The 21,870-nt window shown below is 31.5% G+C and overlaps 2 protein-coding genes across 2 annotated transcripts in view; both read left to right on the forward strand.

The window, feature by feature from the left end:
* LOTGIDRAFT_161660 (hypothetical protein) overlaps window positions 1–13,872 on the forward strand; it is a gene marked incomplete at both ends in the record, with an annotated part of 38,059 nt that extends 24,187 nt beyond the window's left edge. The window contains 11 exons of the mRNA XM_009057506.1: window positions 1,232–1,370; window positions 1,415–1,534; window positions 2,261–2,366; window positions 2,749–2,863; window positions 3,475–3,629; window positions 5,470–5,564; window positions 6,259–6,456; window positions 7,135–7,234; window positions 11,118–11,261; window positions 13,235–13,348; window positions 13,741–13,872. Of these exons, the coding sequence (XP_009055754.1) occupies window positions 1,232–1,370; window positions 1,415–1,534; window positions 2,261–2,366; window positions 2,749–2,863; window positions 3,475–3,629; window positions 5,470–5,564; window positions 6,259–6,456; window positions 7,135–7,234; window positions 11,118–11,261; window positions 13,235–13,348; window positions 13,741–13,872 (1,418 nt within the window). The remainder of the gene's footprint in view (window positions 1–1,231; window positions 1,371–1,414; window positions 1,535–2,260; window positions 2,367–2,748; window positions 2,864–3,474; window positions 3,630–5,469; window positions 5,565–6,258; window positions 6,457–7,134; window positions 7,235–11,117; window positions 11,262–13,234; window positions 13,349–13,740) is intronic.
* Window positions 13,873–18,668: 4,796 nt separating this feature from the next.
* Window positions 18,669–19,670, forward strand: LOTGIDRAFT_118943 (hypothetical protein; the record flags this gene model as incomplete). The annotated part of the gene is made up of 1 exon (XM_009057507.1): window positions 18,669–19,670. The coding sequence occupies one exon, from the start codon at window positions 18,669–18,671 to the stop codon at window positions 19,668–19,670; it is 1,002 nt and encodes a 333-aa protein (XP_009055755.1).
* Window positions 19,671–21,870: the final 2,200 nt, after the last annotated feature.

A 21,870-nucleotide genomic window follows, 5' to 3' on the forward strand; every position in this document is an offset into this window, starting at 1 on the left:
TATCTTGTGTTGAAATATTTATTTGGTTACTGCTGTAAAAAAGCTCCAGTTACATCAGATTTTAGTAAGTTACTGTTTCCTCTTAAAGGGACAGGTGCACCATTTTTTTTGGACCAATCATACTTTAGTCTCAGAAATGGGAATTTTTTTTACCGGAGTCAATCAGTAATAGTGAGCTCACTGTCAAAATTTTATCATATAAATGCATGTGTGTCCAGAATTACCGTATTTAAATGTTAAAATTTTAAGATACTCTGTGATATATATATAGTCTAGAAATAGTGTGTAAAATTCCTAATTTAAAGTGTTTTTAAAGGAATTTTGTGATTTTCGTAAATATCTAGTACTTCTGAAGATTATTTACATATTTTCAAGATTAAAATCACCCCCCAAAAAATGGCACACCTGTCCTTTTAACAACTGAACGTGTTGCTGTCCTCGAAGAAACATAAGTCTGTACTCTGTCATCTTACAGTGTCAAGTTACCTTGCTTGTATGACGGAAGTGTGTAAATACCTAGATTTGATTGGATTGAGAGCTAGAAAATACAGCCAATCAAAGCCCTCGATTACTCACCCAGCCAAATTATTTATATTTTTTCTGTTGAGGGCTCTGATTAGCTGTGTTGGCTAGCGTACAATCCAATCAGATAGCTGTATTCCATGATACAAGAATAGTAGCTATTGCAGTTAAGGTATAATTATGAAATTCGCAATAGCTTGACATTGTGATGAGGTCTATACTCTGTTGAACCCAATTTAATAAGCCACCCCTATACTATTTGAATACTGAGTGTAAGTAAAATATACCAGTATCCTAAACTCCAAGTAAACATACTTTAATAACGTTATCACTTATGATGTGACATGAGAATGGCTGGTCACCATAATTATGTGATCAGTAGACTGGTCGCTTTGAGAAAAATTGGACGAAGATGATTAAATTGGATTAACAATGGTCATTGATCCTAATCTTATCTGCTTTTGAAACCCTTGTGACTTTCAATAAATCATCTTTTCTCACTATTCTACTCGACTCAGCTGTAAATGGGTATGGATAATCCTAGGAAGATCAATACCAAGTGATTTGGTCAAGTATCAACTGGATCCTTGTGAACCTTGGTTGTAAAAAGTGCTCTTGTTTTCTTCATTTCAAGAAATGTTTTTCCTCGAATTTTGGTTGTGTTTAGACCCTACTGCATCCCCTTTAACCTCATGTTTTATGTCTTTAGGAAAAGTGTATGATAAAAATGGTCAGTATGAAAGACAGTTGATACAATGGGAAAGTGTAATAGCTGAAGCTTATTGTAATAAAGCAGAACAAGCTTCTATGGAGAGCATCAATCAGAGATATACCACAGTTCTTGAGAGGTAGGCATCACAGTTATTATTTAGTGCTGGGTGTTGTACATCAGTCCATTAAGCAATATTAATCATGTTATGGAGTATGATATGAGAGAATCAGTAACACTTCGTCTAGAAAGATTCAATGATTTTGAGAGCATCAACCAGAGATATACCACAGTTCTTGACAGGTAGGCATTAGGCAGGGATTGTAAATAGGATTGTTTTCTAGTCTGTATGAGTATCTGTTTATGTATTGCTTCTTTATACACGATTCTATTGGGAGCATTATAACAAGAGATAAACATCATTACAGAAAATATCGGAAACAGCCACAAGGTTCAATTTAAGTGGTAGCATATGTGAATTTGTTTGTCAAAAACACCCTTTTTTGCAATCTAAATCTTTGATAAGAGTGAATTAATGATGATGAGCTGGTGAATCAAATGAAATTAGTAAATTTTTCATGACGATATTTTGCCAAATTTTAGAAATATTGCACAACTCTTGGTATTCTCTGTAAATTTGCAGAACTATGGACCTTTTAGTTTTTAAACAGCTGGATCCATTGTGTCTTATTAACAATATTAATATCTAGTATTATTAAAGGTTAGGGTGATTGAAAATAACAAGTTACTATTCGTTATAAGACGCTGGCACAGGGCTAAATTTTTGTTTACAACAATTGTGGTGTTAATATTTAGTAAACCAAATAATTTTTTTTATTAGGATACAAGTAAAATAAAAGTAATTATATTGAACCTATCTGTAATCTAAGTCAGTATGTGAATGGCTGGTGATTCTTGAATCAGTCTTTATTCTGCGTTATTCCCATCAACTAGTTTATAATAGGAACAGATAACAGAGTAGGGAAATATAATATAATATGGTTATTTATAGATTCTGATTTTTTTTAGGTTGGAGAATGTATCATCTGGTAGAATGATGGAATACCAGGATGCACAGGGACAGGATGCCATTCCAACTCTCATAGAAACCCGATTTGAGGGCATTGAGGAACAGGTACTATTAAATATTTCCAAAATTCTAAATTTTTCAACCTGGTTTTACTTGCCCGTGGAAAGCTTGATATATCAGGTGGTCCAGAAAAAAAAACAAAAACACATTTGATTTCTTGTTTAATAAAAAAGTATTGAAGCTAAGACCATAATATTTTGACATCATATAGATACGTAGATATAAGACATCTTTTCAACAAATTACAGCTTTATAACTTGAATATCTTTGAAATATCAGCAGTTTTAAAATCCTGGTCCACTAGATGATGATGCAGATAATCAGACAACAAAAGGCCTTAAAGATCCACAGATGATATAATTAATCAATTGATAAAGCAAATAATGACATATCACAATCATTTAAAATCCCTGGTTTCTATCTTTAGATCAAAATAAGCCACAATGTATTAGACTGGATCATGAAGTCTCTTATAGAACATAAACTAGCATCTAAAGATGAAAGACCAGAGTTAGCTGATGTTGAAGAAAGATTACAAAAAGGTATTAATAGATTGCTTCCGATGAATTTAATAGTTCTAGTTGATATTTGATAAATAAGAACACTATAAAGGATATATACTACACCTTTCTTTAATTTTTAGCAACATTTCAATTCACATACAGAAATTTCCAGGATTTTTTTTTTGGTTACTGCAGCTCTGTCTTTAGGGTGGGGTCTGTTGGGGCTGGGCCCCAGCAAATGAGAATTAAGCCCTACCAAAACCCTCAGTTCAACAGAGATTGATTCATTTACAGTGTCTTTGTACAATATCAAAAAGATATAGATTTTTGGCACCTCAAAATTATCAGAAATGAGTTCTGCGGGCCTTTTATTCTTCAAAGTACAAAATCCGAGTCCAATTCATTCATGATGACGTAGCTGGGTTACTCTCAATAATACACATCCAGTTTGGCAAGCCATTTTAGGGTAAAAAAAAACTGGTCACTGTACACAAGTACACTGTTGTAAATGAAACATTAGTTAATGTTAATCTTCTTTAACTCAAAAAGATACAGAAATTTATAATAAATACCTGACCTTTTTCTATTTTCTTAAATTTTTTTGTCCTGACCAATTGGAGATATTAATCTCTCCAATTTTATATTAACAGAAGAAAGAAAGAAAGCCAAGAAGAGAATACGAAATGAACAACTCAAGTTTTTCTTTAAACAAGGTTTTGAGGTTCATGTAAAATGCCGTAATTCGACGTACCCTGAAACAAACATCATGAGAGCTGAAGTCAAAGATGATGAAGTTTGTTGGGCTGTAAGTTTCTCAGGCTTCCACATTTATTTATTCTACTTGTCCAACTTCAGTAGGGGCGCAGGCTGAAAATAGGTCAGTTGTCTGATAATGGCATAGGGCTAAACTACATGTATTTTTAGGCTTTGTTTTAATTTTTCTAGATCATTATACAGTTTACAATTGATGTATTGACCACTATTTTAACAGTGGTATTTCTATATCACTCTACAATTGATGTATTGAGTACTATTTTAACAGTGGTATTTCTATATCACTCTACAATTGATGTATTGACCACTATTTTAACAGTGGTATTTCTATATCACTCTACAATTGATGTATTGACCACTATTTTAACAGTGGTATTTCTATATCACTCTACAATTGATGTATTGAGTACTATTTTAACAGTGGTATTTCTATATCACTCTACAATTGATGTATCAGGCACTATTTTAACAGTGGTATTTCTATATCACTCTACAATTGATGTATTGAGTACTATTTTAACAGTGGTATTTCTATATTGCTCTACAATTGATGTATTGAGTACTATTTTAACTGTGGTGTTTCTATATCACTCTACAATTGATGTATCAGGCACTATTTTAACAGTGGTATTTCTATATCACTCTACAATTGATGTATTGAGTACTATTTTAACAGTGGTATTTCTATATCACTCTACAATTGATGTGTTGAGTACTATTTTAACAGTGGTATTTCTATATTGCTCTACAATTGATGTATTGAGTACTATTTTAACTGTGGTGTTTCTATATCACTCTACAATTGATGTATCAGGCACTATTTTAACAGTGGTATTTCTATATCACTCTACAATTGATGTATTGAGTACTATTTTAACAGTGGTATTTCTATATCACTCTACAATTGATGTATTGAGTACTATTTTAACAGTGGTATTTCTATATTGCTCTACAATTGATGTATTGAGTACTATTTTAACAGTGGTATTTCTATATCACTCTACAATTGATGTATTGAGTACTATTTTAACTGTGGTGTTTCTATATCACTCTACAATTGATGTATCAGGCACTATTTTAACAGTGGTATTTCTATATCACTCTACAATTGATGTATTGAGTACTATTTTAACAGTGGTATTTCTATATCACTCTACAATTGATGTATTGAGTACTATTTTAACAGTGGTATTTCTATATCACTCTACAATTGATGTATTGAGTACTATTTTAACAGTGGTATTTCTATATCACTCTACAATTGATGTATAGAGCACTATTTTAACAGTGGTATTTCTATATCACTCTACAATTGATGTATCAGGCACTATTTTAACAGTGGTATTTCTATATCACTCTACTATTGATGTATTGAGTACTATTTTAACAGTGGTATTTCTATATCACTCTACTTTTGATGTATTGAGTACTATTTTAACAGTGTTATTTCTATATCACTCTACAATTGATGTATTGAACACTATTTTAACAGTGGTGTTTCTATATCACTCTACAATTGATGTATCAGGCACTATTTTAACAGTGGTATTTCTATATCACTCTACAATTGATATATTGAGTACTATTTTAACTGTGGTTTTTCTATATCACTCTACAATTGATGTATTGAGTACTATTTTAACAGTGGCATTTCTATATCACTCTACAATTGAGCACTATTTTTAACAGTAGAATTATTTAATTGTATTCTAATTATTGTGAAGGTTTTAGGAAATAACAAAACTGTTCTAATATTTAATAAAGAAACTCAGAATGATGTGGTATTTTTTACCCAATGGATCAGCATTAATATACTCATCAATCTCAAATATTGATTATCTTTTTTTTAATAAATGATATCTTAATTTCAGATTAAAATGAAGAAATATAACCCGGTACGATACACAGCACCCAAAATATTATCCAATCAAAAGACTTATACTGATAAATATGATTTGATTGACATGTATGTTACATTTTCTTGTTGATTGTCCTTTATGACATTAGATGGGTGTGTTTATTGGATGATATGTCTGTAATATCATCTCTGACTTGAACTAATCTGTCCTGGTGGCTTTAGCTAATTCGTTTGGGTGACTTGAGCTAATGAATCCCAGTGGCTTGAGCTAATGAGTCCTTGTGGCTTGAGGTAATGAATCCCAGTGGCTTGAGCTAATGAGTCCTTGTGGCTTGAGCTAATGAATCCCAGTGGCTTGAGCTAATGAGTGCTGGTGGCTTGAGCTTTTGAGTTATGGTGGCTTGAGTCTTGTTTGGCTAATGCACTCAGGTGGCTTGAGCTAATGAGCGTGGATAGCTTGAGCTAGTTGGCTTTTGTGGCTTGAGCTAATGAGTCTGGGTAGCTAGTGCTAATGCACTCAGGGGGCTTGAGAAAATTAGCCTGGATAGCTTGAGCTAGTTGGCTTTTGTGGCTTGAGCTAATGAGTCTGGGTAGCTTGAGCTAGTTGGCTTTTGCGGCTTGAGCTAATGAGCCTGGATAGCTTGAGCTAGTTGGCTTTTGTGGCTTGAGCTAATGAGTCTGGGTAGCTTGAGCTAGTTGGCTTTTGTGTCTTGAGCTAATGAGCCTTGATGGATTGAGCTAATGAGCCTGGGAAGCTAGGTAGTGCAGACTGTTATTAAACATCATTTTGTTTAACTTACAGGCCTGAAAATGAGAGAGATAAATATGACTTTAATAAATTTGATATGGTAACTAAAGTAGATAGAACCAGCCTGTGTGGATTTCCCTATGAAATTTCTCACGGTCTACCCCTGAATCCCAGAGGAAGAACTGGTCTGGTTGGGAGAGGATTATTAGGAAGGTGGGGACCAAATCATGCTGCTGACACTGTAGTTTCCAGGTTAGTATAGTATAATTATGAATATTGTGTTCCAAGCCTGTATAATACGCACCTTCAAGTAAAAAAAAATAAAAAAAAAAATTAATAAAGTTTAGGCTCTAAAATTTGTGTGGAATTCCTCATTGAGAAATAACACATATTGAGAAGAAATTTGAAAATAAGTTTTTAGTGTAAAGACCGTAGCTTGACTTTGATTATAGACATTTCTTTTGAGACCATTTACAGTGTAATATAATGTGCTCCCACTTAACCTGGAGAAATCTTGTGTCACCGCAGATTTACATACCATAGGTCACTCCTCATGATGAAAAAATCTTTAAGTTGGCATTAACCAGACACCATAATATTGAGTGGTAATATGGAGTGATTAGAGCAAAACAAGAAAGTAAATACCTTGATCTTGCACCAAGAATTTGAGCCAGAAATAATTCCTTTGATATTTTATGGTAATTCAGCAGTAATGTTGGAATAATAATAATAAAAAATCCGTACAAGCAAGATAATTCCGTTAATCAAAGTCTTATCAAAGTAGAGCAAAATTGAGAGTAAATGATGTATAGTAGTGGACTCCTCACATGAAAAGTACCATCAGGTGTTTTGAAAAGAGTTGGCATGGCCTGCTTTGGTGTTATTATTAAAACGAGGGAATTTGGATTCATTTTCTAAACTTGTGTTTAGGTGGAAGAAGGATGGAGATTTGCAGGAATACAGAGAAAAGAAGCCTTGTTTAGAATTTGTAGCTGTTCAAAGACCTGATAAACAGTGGGCCATACCAGGGGTATGTTTAAGTTTTTTATATTTTTTATTACATATAGATAGATCTAGTTGGTCTTTTTTCTCAAGTTTCTTTCCCGTAGATTTTATCTTCTGTACTGTCATGTATTGAACATTCTCTAATTTAGGAATACATTTAGGTTTAGGTGAAAGTGCTGTAAAAGCCCTGTTAGTAAAAATACAAAAGCACAGACAGAGGAGAATGTTATAGGGGATAACATTCTGATTACAGAGCACTGGTCTAGGTCACACAGCTAGAAGACATTATCATTTTCTACTTTTCTAATATCCATTCTTTTTTTTTGATCATTTCAAAGATTATTAGATAGCTAGAGACTCAATAGAAAATATTTCTCTTTTAACCCTTTTAACACTAGAAACTGTGTTCTATCAGCCTCATAAATATCCCTGGACAGTGGAAATCAAAATAAAATTAGACTAATGTTGCTGTCCTGGCAAAATTACCCTCATTGCACACGCCATTCATTTCATTTCTACCAGACTCATAAATTAGTGATATATTATACCTTAGCTACAGAATTTCAATAACATCATATAATGTTAACACTTTAAATGATATTACTTGGAGTTCAGGGTATATGCCAGTATAACCCGGATAACCTGAGTAAAAATAATATAAACCTTCATATACCCTGAACTCCAAGTAATATAACTTAAAGGGTATGAAATTAACATTGTATGAGTGTGACGTCACTTAGTAACGGCTGTTGTAACAATGTCTTGGGTATATATTGCGTTATTAGGTACCAGCCTCTAGGGTTGAAAAAGGGTTAAGAACATTTGTTTCAGAACACATTTTTATAGATCTTATTAGCCTATAACTCTGTGAACTTAGTCTTTATTTTGAAATCTGTACTTTTAAACAGAGAATCTCTGCATCACTCACTGCTTGATATAACTACACTGCTATAATAATTCATATCATCACCATTCCTTTCCAGAAATTACGCGCTGAGGTAACAATTTTCTTTGTGCTATTGTTTTTTTTCTGCATCTTTAATACTTAATACTTGTTTTTATTGTCTTTAATTGAACAGTCTTCTAATATTTACTACTGGTAAAACTGAGTTTAAGCTATCAGATTGAAAATTTACTGTTATTTATAGTTTTCATTCTAAATAGTTCTATTGATAACTGAATGTTATCAGCTGGTAAAGCAACTATCAGCTGGTGAAGCAACTATCAGCTGGTGAAGCAACTATCAGCTGGTGAAGCAGCTGGTGAAGCAACTATCAGCTGGTGAAGCAACTATCAGCTGGTGAAGCAACTATCAGCTGGTGAAGCAACTATCAGCTGGTGAAGCAACTATCAGCTGGTGAAGCAACTATCAGCTGGTGAAGTAACTATCAGCTGGTGAAGCAACTATCAGCTGGTGAAGCAACTATCAGCTGGTGAAGCAACTATCAGCTGGTGAAGCAACTATCAGCTGGTGAAGCAACTATCAGCTGGTGAAGTAACTATCAGCTGGTGAAGCAACTATCAGCTGGTGAAGCAACTATCAGCTGGTGAAGCAACTATCAGCTGGTGAAGCAACTATCAGCTGGTGAAGCAACTATCAGCTGGTGAAGCAACTATCAGCTGGTGAAGCAACTATCAGCTGGTGAAGCAACTATCAGCTGGTGAAGCAACTATCAGCTGGTGAAGTAACTATCAGCTGGTGAAGCAACTATCAGCTGGTGAAGCAACTATCAGCTGGTGAAGCAACTATCAGCTGGTGAAGTAACTGTCAGCTGGTGAAGCAACTGTCAGCTGGTGAAGCAACTGTCAGCTGGTGAAGCAACTATCAGCTGGTGAAGCAACTATCAGCTGGTAAAGCAACTGTCAGCTGGTGAAGCAACTGTCAGCTGGTGAAGCAACTGTCAGCTGGTGAAGCAACTATCAGCTGGTGAAGCAACTATCAGCTGGTGAAGCAACTATCAGCTGGTGAAGCAACTGTCAGCTGGTGAAGCAACTGTCAGCTGGTGAAGCAACTATCAGCTGGTGAAGCAACTATCAGCTGGTGAAGCAACTATCAGCTGGTGAAGCAACTATCAGCTGGTGAAGCAACTATCAGCTGGTAAAGCAACTATCAGCTGGTAAAGCAACTATCAGCTGGTAAAGCAACTGTCAGCTGGTGAAGCAACTATCAGCTGGTGAAGCAACTATCAGCTGGTGAAGTAACTGAAATTGAGTTTTATCAGCTTGTAATATCTGAAGGAGGATATCTCTTTATTTGGTAATGATACATATGCACATCAAAAGCTGAAAATTCACAAAACTTTGGATATAATAGTACAATTGGAATTATTTGTCGAGAACCATTGAACAAAACTCTTGATTATGGATGTGCATAGATATTATTGATGGTTTAAAAATAATTTTATTTTTTGTTAAAATTGTTATGGTTGTTTGCATGTTTATTGAACTTTTTAAGAAATAGTCCTAATATTAACTTATATATAATTAAGAACTCTCCTTAGTGATAGATATTCCAGAAGTAACAATGATTCTAAATTCTGTTGTTACTAACATCGTATATTGTGAGCTTCAAGGCATGTGGGTCATATTCATAGATTCAATTTAGTGTTTAATTTCAATAAACTGGTATGTTTCTATTCATCTTATTGGTCAATCAATTCAAATTTGCACCCATAGTAAAATCGACATTATCCAAATATACCCTGATATACTCAGAATGAATAACAACAAGTAAATTTCGATGGTCCTCCAGCTCTAAATTGACTCTATTTGCCACAGTTTGACACCAAAATTTAAATCTAATCTGTTTTTACACATAATTTTGAAGGTGATTCATTAATTAATTTAGATGTTCAGTTTTAAAGCACCTAATTTTGTAGCACAAGAAGAAAACTAGCTGAAAATTACATATCAAAACTGCATTATATAAGTGCAAAGTTGAAAGTCGATTGGAAAGGCAATTAATGGATGCTTTTATTGCTTTTATATTGGTGTTATAGCTGCATGAATTAAAGTTATTATAAATAGGTGTTTAAACTTTTTATGTGTATCGCGGACACTGATAGCATCAATTTGCAGCATTCTAATTTTCAATCAAACATCTGTGGTTCAGGTAATCTCACAAAATCCAAGTTTTTGATGACGTCACTAACCGTCTAGGGCCTGATGTGATAAAGCATATTTTGTGATTAGTGACATCATCAAACACTTAGTTTTAGTGTAATTGCAGGAACTACAGACATTGGACTGAAAAGAAAATTGAAATGATGTAAATTGATGCTATCAGTGTCCCTGATACACATAAAAAGTTTAGAAAACTTCTTTACAATCACTTTTAAACCCTGTGCATAACTTGCCAAGTTCTAAGTAAAAACAAAATGCATGTTATCAGTAAAGCATACTTTTATAATATTCGTTGCTTGTATAATATTGGTTCAAAAAACAACCTGAATATCAAATGTTAAATCATAGTAATAAAAGTTATATTTGTTTCATAAATTGAGAGCATATCCTTCCCTAAAATAACAGAAGTGAAATATTCGCTCTTTGAACACAAATTTTTGACTTCTTATTGATATTGTGTCATCATCTCTCTGTCTTTCCTTTGTCTACGGTAAGTAGCATATAATTTGCTAATAAAACACCAAGTCCAATGGTGCCACAGAGCAGTATATTTTTCAGGATTGCAGGCGCTCTACAAATGAAGTGTATTTATCAGTATTGAAAATGCTTTCACCCTACAAGAGATTGTAAAGAGGTTTTCAAAATTTTAATGTGATGCTATCAGTGTCCCTGATACACAAAAATATTTATAAAACCTCTTTACAATCTCTTTAATCATTATTTGTATGTAATGTAGAATTTACCTGATCATCTTGGCTCATAACAAAACCTGTTTCCAATTTCAGGGCTTTGGAAACCCAGATAAAAAATTAGAGGAAATATTAATGACAGTATTTGCCAGGGAAGCTCTGGGTACTCTTATGGATGATCCTAAAGAAAGACCTCTTTTACTGCAAAAATTGAAAAAATTGTCTGAGAAAGGCAGAGTGGTAAGTCAAATTTTAGTCGAATTCAAAAGATATTGGATAATTTATTAGAATGTTGGATATTTTACCTGTTAGATAACATAGTTATCATTTTGAAATCACCCAATATAAAAAATGTTGAACAATTATTTCAGGATTCTTATAGCCCTCTGTTATTAAATATAATAGATAAATAACTAATAACATATTATTTTCCTGTTTTAATTGTACACTATACTGATTCCATAGATTACAAACTGGATGGTTGTGTGCTTTTATTGGCAATGATATGAATTAAACTGTTGTTAATTGAATAGGTTGTTATAATGCCATTTAGAAATTTGAAGTATGAGTTATATATCTGGCGCCACCAGATTTTGAACCATTGTTTAGCAAATGAATTCAATTCACAATCATACTTGATAACAGAGATATATATATTGTGACGTAATGTTGAAAACAATTGTATTCGTGACAAAATCAACAAGAAGAAGTTTTTCATCAGTCTTTGAATGTCCTGTTGAGGAATTTGCTGCCTCTCCTGATGCCATGCTGCATCCAACCCAGATACAGTTTTCACAGGAGGGTCTATACGCTGTATGTGACGTCCCAGAATATACTGAATTTAAGTTAGTGGAGCTTTTTGTTCTAGACACAGCTTAACGGAACTTAGCGGTTGTTATTCCATGAAGTTGTGTTGTTAAAGGGACTTTCCACTTTTTTGTAAAAAGTTTTCATTATCAAATATGTTGAAAATTATACCTGAAAATATTTCTAAAGTATGCTATATATATCTATGTACAAAGTAAACTAGTTTTCTAACAGCCTCCAAAAATCATAACGAACTTAAAAACCTTACATAATGTTTTTAAATATTTTGGCTTTTGAAAAGTAATGCCTGTATTTTTTTAGTTAAAACTTTCAGATATGTTAAAGGGGCTCATTTCTCTAGCTTTTTCTCTAGTTTTTGCAACTTTCTTCCTACAAAAAACCATAATGTCCCTTTAAAGTAAAAAAGAATTGAGTAATTATAAGTAAAGTAGGATATATAGACACACCTTTTGGAACTTAAAGTCAATATTTTTGTACCGTAAACCTTAAGTAATGTTTTTAAATGTATTATAATGTAGATATATGAAGGTTATGTAATGTTATTGATTATAATATATTTTTAACTGTAGATATATGAAGGGTATGTAATGTTATTAATTATAATATATTTTTAACTGTAGATATATGAAGGGTATGTAATGTTATTAATTATAATATATTTTTAACTGTAGATATATGAAGGTTATGTAATGTTATTGATTATAATATATTTTTAACTGTAGATATATGAAGGGTATGTAATGTTATTAATTATAATATATTTTTAACTGTAGATATATGAAGGGTATGTAATGTTATTAATTATAATATATTTTTAACTGTAGATATATGAAGGGTATGTAATGTTATTAATTATAATATATTTTTAACTGTAGATATATGAAGGGTATGTAATGTTATTGATTATAATATATTTTTAACTGTAGATATATGAAGGGTATGTAATGTTATTAATTATAATATATTTTTAACTGTAGATATATGAAGGGTATGTAATGTTATTAATTATAATATATTTTTAACTGTAGATATATGAAGGGTATGTAATGTTATTAATTATAATATATTTTTAACTGTAGATATATGAAGGGTATGTAATGTTATTGATTATAATATATTTTTAACTGTAGATATATGAAGGGTATGTAATGTTATTGATTATAATATATTTTTAACTGTAGATATATGAAGGGTATGTAATGTTATTAATTATAATATATTTTTAACTGTAGATATATGAAGGGTATGTAATGTTATTAATTATAATATATTTTTAACTGTAGATATATGAAGGGTATGTAATGTTATTGATTATAATATATTTTTAACTGTAGATATATGAAGGGTATGTAATGTTATTAATTATAATATATTTTTAACTGTAGATATATGAAGGGTATGCTGATGATGAAAGAAATACAGACAATTCATGGTCAGAAAGCAGGTTGATTTTATACCATGATGATACCGGTGAAATTCTAGATAATATTAAACTCAGGGTAAGGAATATTTGTTTTCGTTGATTGTTCAACCCTGTTCAGTGATGTTTTGTTGTGTAAAAGTAACTGTTTGTGAGCCAAGAAAGTTCTGAACATAACAAGATCCTTGTTCATGACCTCAATGAAACTTCGAGGAAGCCTGGAAACCATGGAAACCATGATCTCATCTGATAATAGATAAATTGGACTTGGTATTATCTATAAGGACATGTTGAGTAAAAGACCTTGATTGTATTGCAGGTCTCCTTGGACCACCCTGCCTTAACCACCCATTCCCCACTGGCCTCCACCCCTAGACTGTGGTGTAATAGAAATTATTCTGACCTATGTTGAATAAAAAGTTTATTATTATTATTATTATTATTATTATTATTATTACTTTCTATTTCTAGGCTGGCGATACCGTCTGTGCCACGGCCTGGATCACTGCCTCCTCTACCATGACATTCTGGGGAGCCCATGAAGAATTTCTTCGTATGGTCACTGATGATCTTAAAGCTCATTTCAATAATAATTCAGGCTGAATCGGTGTTGTTGGTTTGTATGTCCCTCAGGATAAGAACAATTCTGATGCCTTTGCCAATGTTTTTGTGAGTTAATGTGAAGTTTTTCAAATCGTTACACCAAATATAACAGAGGTATTAATGTTGAAGATATATTTCTATTGATCTTGTCCTTGGCCAGTGTTTTTGTGAGTTAAAATGAAGTTTTCAACCCCTGATACCAAATATGACAGAGGTGATGTAGAAAAACGCCCCTCAACTCTTATTGAACTATTCTGCACATGCATACTTAAAATCAATATTATACAGAGTAAAGTGGTTTAGAGGAGTTCATTTAAAACATTAGAGGTTTGATTGTTTGCAGGTTAAGTATAGCAAGCCTGAAATGTTAACAAATTAATTAATAATGATTAATCAAAAATATTATAATTATAGTGAAATCTGCTGATTTTCTATTTTTTTGATTGACCTATTTAACTGTAAGTGCCAAGTTGTATTACAATTACCTCTATGTTGTAAATTTTTATAAAATCCACAAAATATGCCCATGACAGATATATACATGAATATGAGGAACTATTTAAAGCCAAATATCCGAAACACCTGATAGTACTCCTCTTGGAGGAGTCCACTACTATACAATTTTTACTCTTGCTTTTTGCCATACCTAGGACAAGATTTTGATTAAAGGAATTGCCTTACTTGTACTGATTTTAATTCAGAAACAAGGGCCTTCTCCCTGACCCAACGATTTGGTTGAGATAAGTATTAAGTAACATGCAAGTTGTCTTTTGATATTAGTTCATTAACTGCCACCAATATATTGCAAAACTGTTATTTTGCATTTCAAGTTTAATTTTGCTTTTCCGTTCGTTCATACTTGGTATTTTTTATATAGAGGCCTAATATATCAGAAAACCTTTGTCCTTGGGGTCCAAACAAATATGACTGGCAAATACAGCCCAATCAATATCCCTTGTAGATAACCTTTCATTACTGTGATAAATTTTTAATGTTAGTTTTTAATATTGATATTTTATTAAATGCTGTGTATTTCTCATATCCTCTAAGTTATTATCTCAGATATCGTAAAAACCACAGACGTCTGATTGAAAATTGTCCCCAATACACAAAAAATATTTACAATCTCTTTAAGATGAATTTGGAAGAGCTGTTGTATTGATTATTATTATTAATATTATTATTATTATGTTTAATGTATGTAGATAATGTTGTATTTATTGTAAATATTATTGATAATTTATATCAGTCAACAATCTTAATATTCCCACTATAATTAGATACATCGTTTGTTTCAATGTATTATTTTATAATTTCTTTAATCTTAGGAGAATTTTTTTATTTCTTTTGTTTCAATGAAATAAGATTTAAATTTTGTATTTTATGAAATAGAATTTGTATTCAGTTTTTTCATTGTGTATGAAATTTAATTCATTGTTTAAGTGAAATAGAATTTGCAATATTTTCATTTTTTTGAAATGATTTTGTAATACAAGTATGTACAATGTTTTAACACTGTAGCAAGAGAGAACTAATCACATTTTGGTTGCAATTATTTATATTTAAATGCATCAAGTGAACAATGACTTCTGTTCGAAATATATCACCTAATAACTTTCTTCTTCAGTAATTTGTATTAGTCTTTTTTTATACTGAAAATAAAAAACATTCTAGCTATTTTATTTTTATATTTATCTATTCATTTTTTTATATTTCTGTTTTTACTTCATCATATTAATCAGACTTGTTAAAAAAATTAAAAATTTCTAGGATACAGTCATGTAAAGAAGGTTCAGTTGTACCAATCTGCTGATAAATCAAATATTTATATGACAATATTCCTTTCAACTCATTTATTTTACATATGATTTTATGCAGGACTTAAAAAAAACTTGCCTTTTTATGTCAATTTTGTCATGTCCATTAATAATCAGAAAATTTATTTGATAAAAATGAGATATATATTTAACATTTTGCTCTACTTTTTTTTTTAGATTATAGGATTTCAATATGCAATATCTATTTTGTATGTACAATCATTTTTGTGTTTGTGTTCTTTTTTTGAAAATCAGATAATTTACTTTGAAAATCAGATAATTTACTTTAAAAATCAGATAATTTACTTTGAAAATCAGATATTTTACTTTAATAATCAGATAATTTACTTTGAAAATCAGATAATTTACTTTAATAATTGGATAATTTACTTTAAAAATCAGATAATTTGCTTTAATAATCAGATATTTTTCTCTGAAAATCAGATATTTTACTTTAAAAATCAGATAATTTACTTTAATAATCAGATATTTTACTTTAATAATCAGATATTTTACTCTGAAAATCAGATTTTATATATTTTTACTTGGAATTTATAATATCCTTTATTGCCAAATATCCGTCAATTTTCTTTTGAAAAATTATTATCAGAATTTAATTTGTTGAATATTTTTTAGAATATTCCTATGGAACATAATATTTTTTTTGTTATTTTATCTTTTGTTCAAAATTAAGCTCAAAATTAAGCTCAAAATTAAGCTTTCTGGTTAAGCTTTTTTTTTATTTATAATAAATTGGTATTGTTTCAGTCAAATAATAAAAAAATTAAATTTTAGCTAAACAATTTTAGAATAATCCTTTTTTTTATTTTATTTTTCTCCCAATTAACCTTTCCATATTTTTACTCCATTTATATTGTTTCAGTTTAAAGGCATACTACTTCTTAGAATGGACATACAATTTAAAGTCTCAAACTTGGTCAATAAGTGTATATATTCATCAGTTGGACTTACCAAATAACATGATATAATAATAAAATATCATTATAATCTAATAAATATATCCATTAAACTAATTAATTATTAAAAAATTAAAATTTTTCTGTCATCCTAGGAGGTATTATACCTTTAATAATTGAAATGTTACAATACCTTTAGGTGGTATTTTCTATTGTGTGTATATAGTTTAGTATTAATATATTTCAATTTAAGAATTGGGTGGAATTTTAAATAAGATAAATCTCTGAGAGAAATGTAAATAATAACCATTCTGTGGTGTTTTATAATATTATTTATATTGTTAATAAACATACACTGGTACGTGATTTTATCTTTATACACCAACATGAATATGAATGAATATTGCGGTCATCTTTGTCCATTCATCGATCTGTCAACCATTAATGCCTAGCCCTTCTTTGCGCCCCCTTCAAATTTCGCAATGAGACCCCCACCCCCCCCCCCCTCCCCTCCTTCAAATTTCTTACTGTGACAGCCCACCCTCCCCCCTTCTCAAATTTCTTAAGGGATGTAAGATCTGACCCCCTCTCCCCATGACAATTCTCTGGCCCCTACACAACCCCCTCACATTACGACAAATAGAAAATAGAGTGGTTTCTGTCCAACGCCCCACAGCTGTAAATCGCAAGATTTATGAGGTTGTATAATCTATATAAAGTAGTATATCTGCGCGATACATTTTTTTCAGGAAAGGGCGGTGCCCCAACTTGCACCCTGCAGCTCCTGGGCTTCGTCTTCAAGCCATCTGCAGGTGCAAGGCGTCTTTGAGCGTATGTTACCTTGCCTGGAAAGTTATCTCTGTATCATAATTAAAAAGACAAATCAATAAATAAACGCTACTAATTTGAATCTAGTAAATCTACAGATTATATCTAAACACATGTAACCGAAATGTTTTGTTTTTTTTCAGTTTTTTTCATGACAGATTTATTAAGTATTCCGACATCAAAAGTCTGACAGAATTTAACTTGTCTATGAATAACACATGGCGTTATTGAAATATTGTTAATTTCTAATTATTTCAAATCTATTGTGACGTGAAGGGAGAATGGCCATGATCTGCGGCATGAAAAGGATTTTATTTGTGTTCTCAGTGTAAGTTTTTTAAGTTCATTTTTCTTGCATTTCACAAAGTTTTACTTAATGAGACCTCTTTAAGATTTGATAATTATTTTAATTTTCCAGTGTTCTATGATTATTTCAGTTTAAACACAAGGCCAGCTTTAAAAACAATTCTGTTGGATATTTTTATTTGAAAGAAACAAAATACGCAGGAGACATATTTCACTACAATTTGGCTTTATTTTATTAATTATTTATTATTTTATTATTATTTATTATTTTATTATTATTTATTAGTTATCCAACACCAACGTTAACATATTCAAACATAGTTACACAGTTGGAGTTCTGCAAAATACATGATGGGTTTCTTTATTTTTTAGTGTCAAATTAAGCAAACTATTTGATAAATTGGTGTTTCTAATGAATTATCATGTATTCTTAATCATATCATTATGTTTTTATTGCATATAATTAAGAGTTTTAACTAATCATAAATGTCCAGTTGGATAAACAATAAAAAAAGACTTTATGACCATTCTTGATCGGTCACTCTTCTGTTGGCAATTCTCTCCTAATTTAGCTAATTATTAATTAATTATGGACATGTGAGACAAACTGGTATTTTTCCAACACCTCTACTTTCTATTCATATAAGTATTAGCATTTTCATTTTCATAAATGAAAATAAGGAACCCATCTTTAAAGCTATAGTCTATATTCTTATTAATTTGAGCACTAAACGTTTCCATCTTATAGACTATCCTGCTAAAAACTAAACTGGTTGTTTTTATTTTTTATTTTAGAGTAAATTTGTGTGTTATATGGATGCTGTTTAATCATCATCTAGTTATTTTAAGCACCAAACATGTACTATCAACTTCAACCCCAAATATAGTACGACAGTCAACCAGCGAACGCAACGTTTCGCAATGTTTCATGAAGAAAAATGTAGTGTTTTTAAAGGTTCACAAATGTGCCAGTTCCACAGTGTCCAATATTATACAAAGGTTCACCATGAACTATGACCTCAATCCTGTATTACCAGATAAACCTTTCATCGAGGGAGTTTGGTATTGGTTCTTAGGTCGTTTTTGGAAGAATCACACCGCTCAAATTTTACCAATACCACCCAGAGAATCTTATAACACCTTTTTTGTTCATTCGGTTTACAACAGGCGAAAATTTCGGGAAATATTTCCAAACGATACTTTTTATTTTGCGATACTCAGAGACCCTGTGGATCGATTTGTATCATATGCCTTCTATTTCCAACAAGTAAAGAAGATTGAAAAGTTATATCCGGTGAAGACGCCTTTTATTTTCTCTAAAGCCTTGTCCATGCATAAAATCTTCAAAAATATTGAACAGTATGACCCAGCGGTGGATTTCGGTCTTTATAAATATGATATTTACAATTCAAGCCAGATTCAACAATTCATTGCTTCCATTGATAAGGATTTTGATTTTGTGATGCTGGTGGAATATTTTGACGAATCTTTGGTGTATCTTCGTCGACAATTGTGTTGGACTACCAAAGATATTGTGTACATTTCTCAGAACCAAGGTGGACCGAAAGCTGGTGTGAAATATGCACTTTCTAAGAATGATATCGTTCGAATCAAAGCCTTACATCAAATTGATGTGGCACTCTATGACCATTTCTATCGTAAATTTTGGAAAAAGATAAATTCTCAGGCAGTTGATTTCTTTCAAGAAGTTGCAAGATTTAAAGAAACTCTGATGATTATTTACAGCCATTGTAAATATGCGGTTTATCAACCACCCATTCTCAGGATTCCTAAATCTCCATGGTCACCAGAATTTACCATAACTCGCAAGGATTGCGACCAATTGATGTACTCCGAGCCATTTTTTATTATGAAATTAAATCTGAAAATGAAAGACAAATATAAGAAATATATGGATGGAAATCAGTAATAGAACTTGGAACTAAAGTCGGAATTGTTTTCAGAATAGATGCAGCAGAAAAAAGCATTTGGAAGAACGCGAGGGTTCATCTTAGAGAAAGGATTATAACCTTTTGTATGATTGTTGTCTTAAGACATTGACGATGGTATACCAACAAAATTGGTCGAAATCTGGAACTTCATTGCTTTAGGATTGTGGATGGAGACCGTGGACGTTTAAGAGAAACGAGATGAATTCTACCGTTCTACTATTTCGCTAATTGCCTAAAAACGGTCAATGGGTGAACACAATGCAGTGTACAACAAGGGCTATTGTGCTTAGACAACGAAGTTAGCCTGTTATTTCCAAACATCTTCAATTCAAGTACAGAAACGTTTTTGATCGACGTGGATGGACATCATGCAGTTTACAGTGGGGCATGTTGTGCTTGGACAGCGATTTTAGCCTGCAATTTCCACACGTCGCCAATTTAAAACTCATTTGTTGGACATGGACAGACAACACCATGCAGTTTATAATGTGGGCTGTTGTGTTTGGACAGCGGCAAAATCCTGCCATTTCCTGATTGAAATTTAAATATCGGCGTGACATATGTTGTGTGTGTAGAGAACCATACAAGTAAATGTATTAATGGTAGTCTCTAATGTTTGTTTAAGTTTTAGTTTTAATGGATATATCAATAGTACAATCATTAGTATATATTTACATATTGGTACTATAATCATTATCGTGATGGGAGCAGTGGCGTTTTTACAGAGGGGAGGGGGGCCCCCTGGAAAATGTTGTGGCTCCTACTCGCCCCCCCTCACCTAATGTTTCCTATAAACGCCACTGGGTAGGGGACGGTAGTGGTAGTATTCTTTTAGCAGTCATAATTATAGTCCTCAAAATATATGTTTGCCCAGTAATGAAGTTTTATGAAGTAAAAAAAAAATCTTCCTTCTTGCACACATTTAGTCCTAGCAAATCTTCCCGGGGCAAATTATTCAGTTGCAGAAACGTGACATTTCATTTCATTTCATGACCCGTTTCATTTCAAATCTCCATTTCATTTCATTTCAATACTCCATTTCATTTCATTTCAAAGACTACTAGAATTAACAATACTTTAATGTTGTGAATAATTATTTAATACTATAAATATTGATTCTGGTATATATTTTGAATAAACAGTGGTAGAAATGTGGTGAAAACTTATAGATATATACATAAAAAGTCGTAAGTCGTAAACATATAAAACTCAAATCAATAGTACACTTGTCCTTCCAGTAATATTTTGAAGTTGATTTCCATTTCTCATAAAAAACAAAAATTAGACTAATAAATCTATTCTACAATATATTATGTCAACACCTGTTTCAGGTATCAAATGATACAAGGATAACTTAGTTCAAAGATAGGGGACAAATATCCAATACTGGTAATTTATGACTACTGGCTAATATGATGTTTCTCAAATCTTACGATAAAAACTAGCTTGTTATATAATAAATAAATATCTCGGTTGTGTTCAATGATTAAACTATATAGAATTATAGAACACAAAAACACATTTAAAATATTTTTAAAGTCATTCATGTCTGTTTGTGGCATGATCAATAATGCTAGTGAGATCAATGTTTAATTCTTATATTTCTATTCATACAAAATCCATTCTTTTAAATGAGCGGTTATTTTTATTTGCCACAAATTTTAGATTGAGTCATTATTATTATTTTGCTTTTGGAAGTATCCATACGCCATATTGTCACTTGACATATTACAGTTTATCGAAAAATAAAGGTTGTTACTGATATATTGAATGGTGATAATCGAAATATAAATATATGAACAGGTAATAAATAGTGTCAAAGACAAATATTTTGAATTAATATTTAGCATATTTAACATATCAAAGAATAAAAGTTGATATTTTGTATTATTAAGTATATATAATGTAGAACTACAATTAAAAGTGAAATGTTTTGATTCTGAAGCATCCAAATGCTTCGATTTAAAGGGTTTGTAATGATTTATCACTTTAAAGGGATTGTAATGATTTATCACGTCATAAGGCCATTCCCGATTAGTGACGTCATCAAACACTTATATTTAAGGGAATTGCATGAAAATTGGAATGGTGTAAATCAATGCTATCAGTGTCCCCGATACACATAAAAAATTTAGAAAACCTCTTTACAATCCCTAAAAGCATATATACAAAGCTATA

Source organism: Lottia gigantea (assembly GCF_000327385.1).
Source record: "Lottia gigantea unplaced genomic scaffold LOTGIsca_30, whole genome shotgun sequence".
Lineage (NCBI taxonomy): Eukaryota > Metazoa > Mollusca > Gastropoda > Lottiidae > Lottia > Lottia gigantea.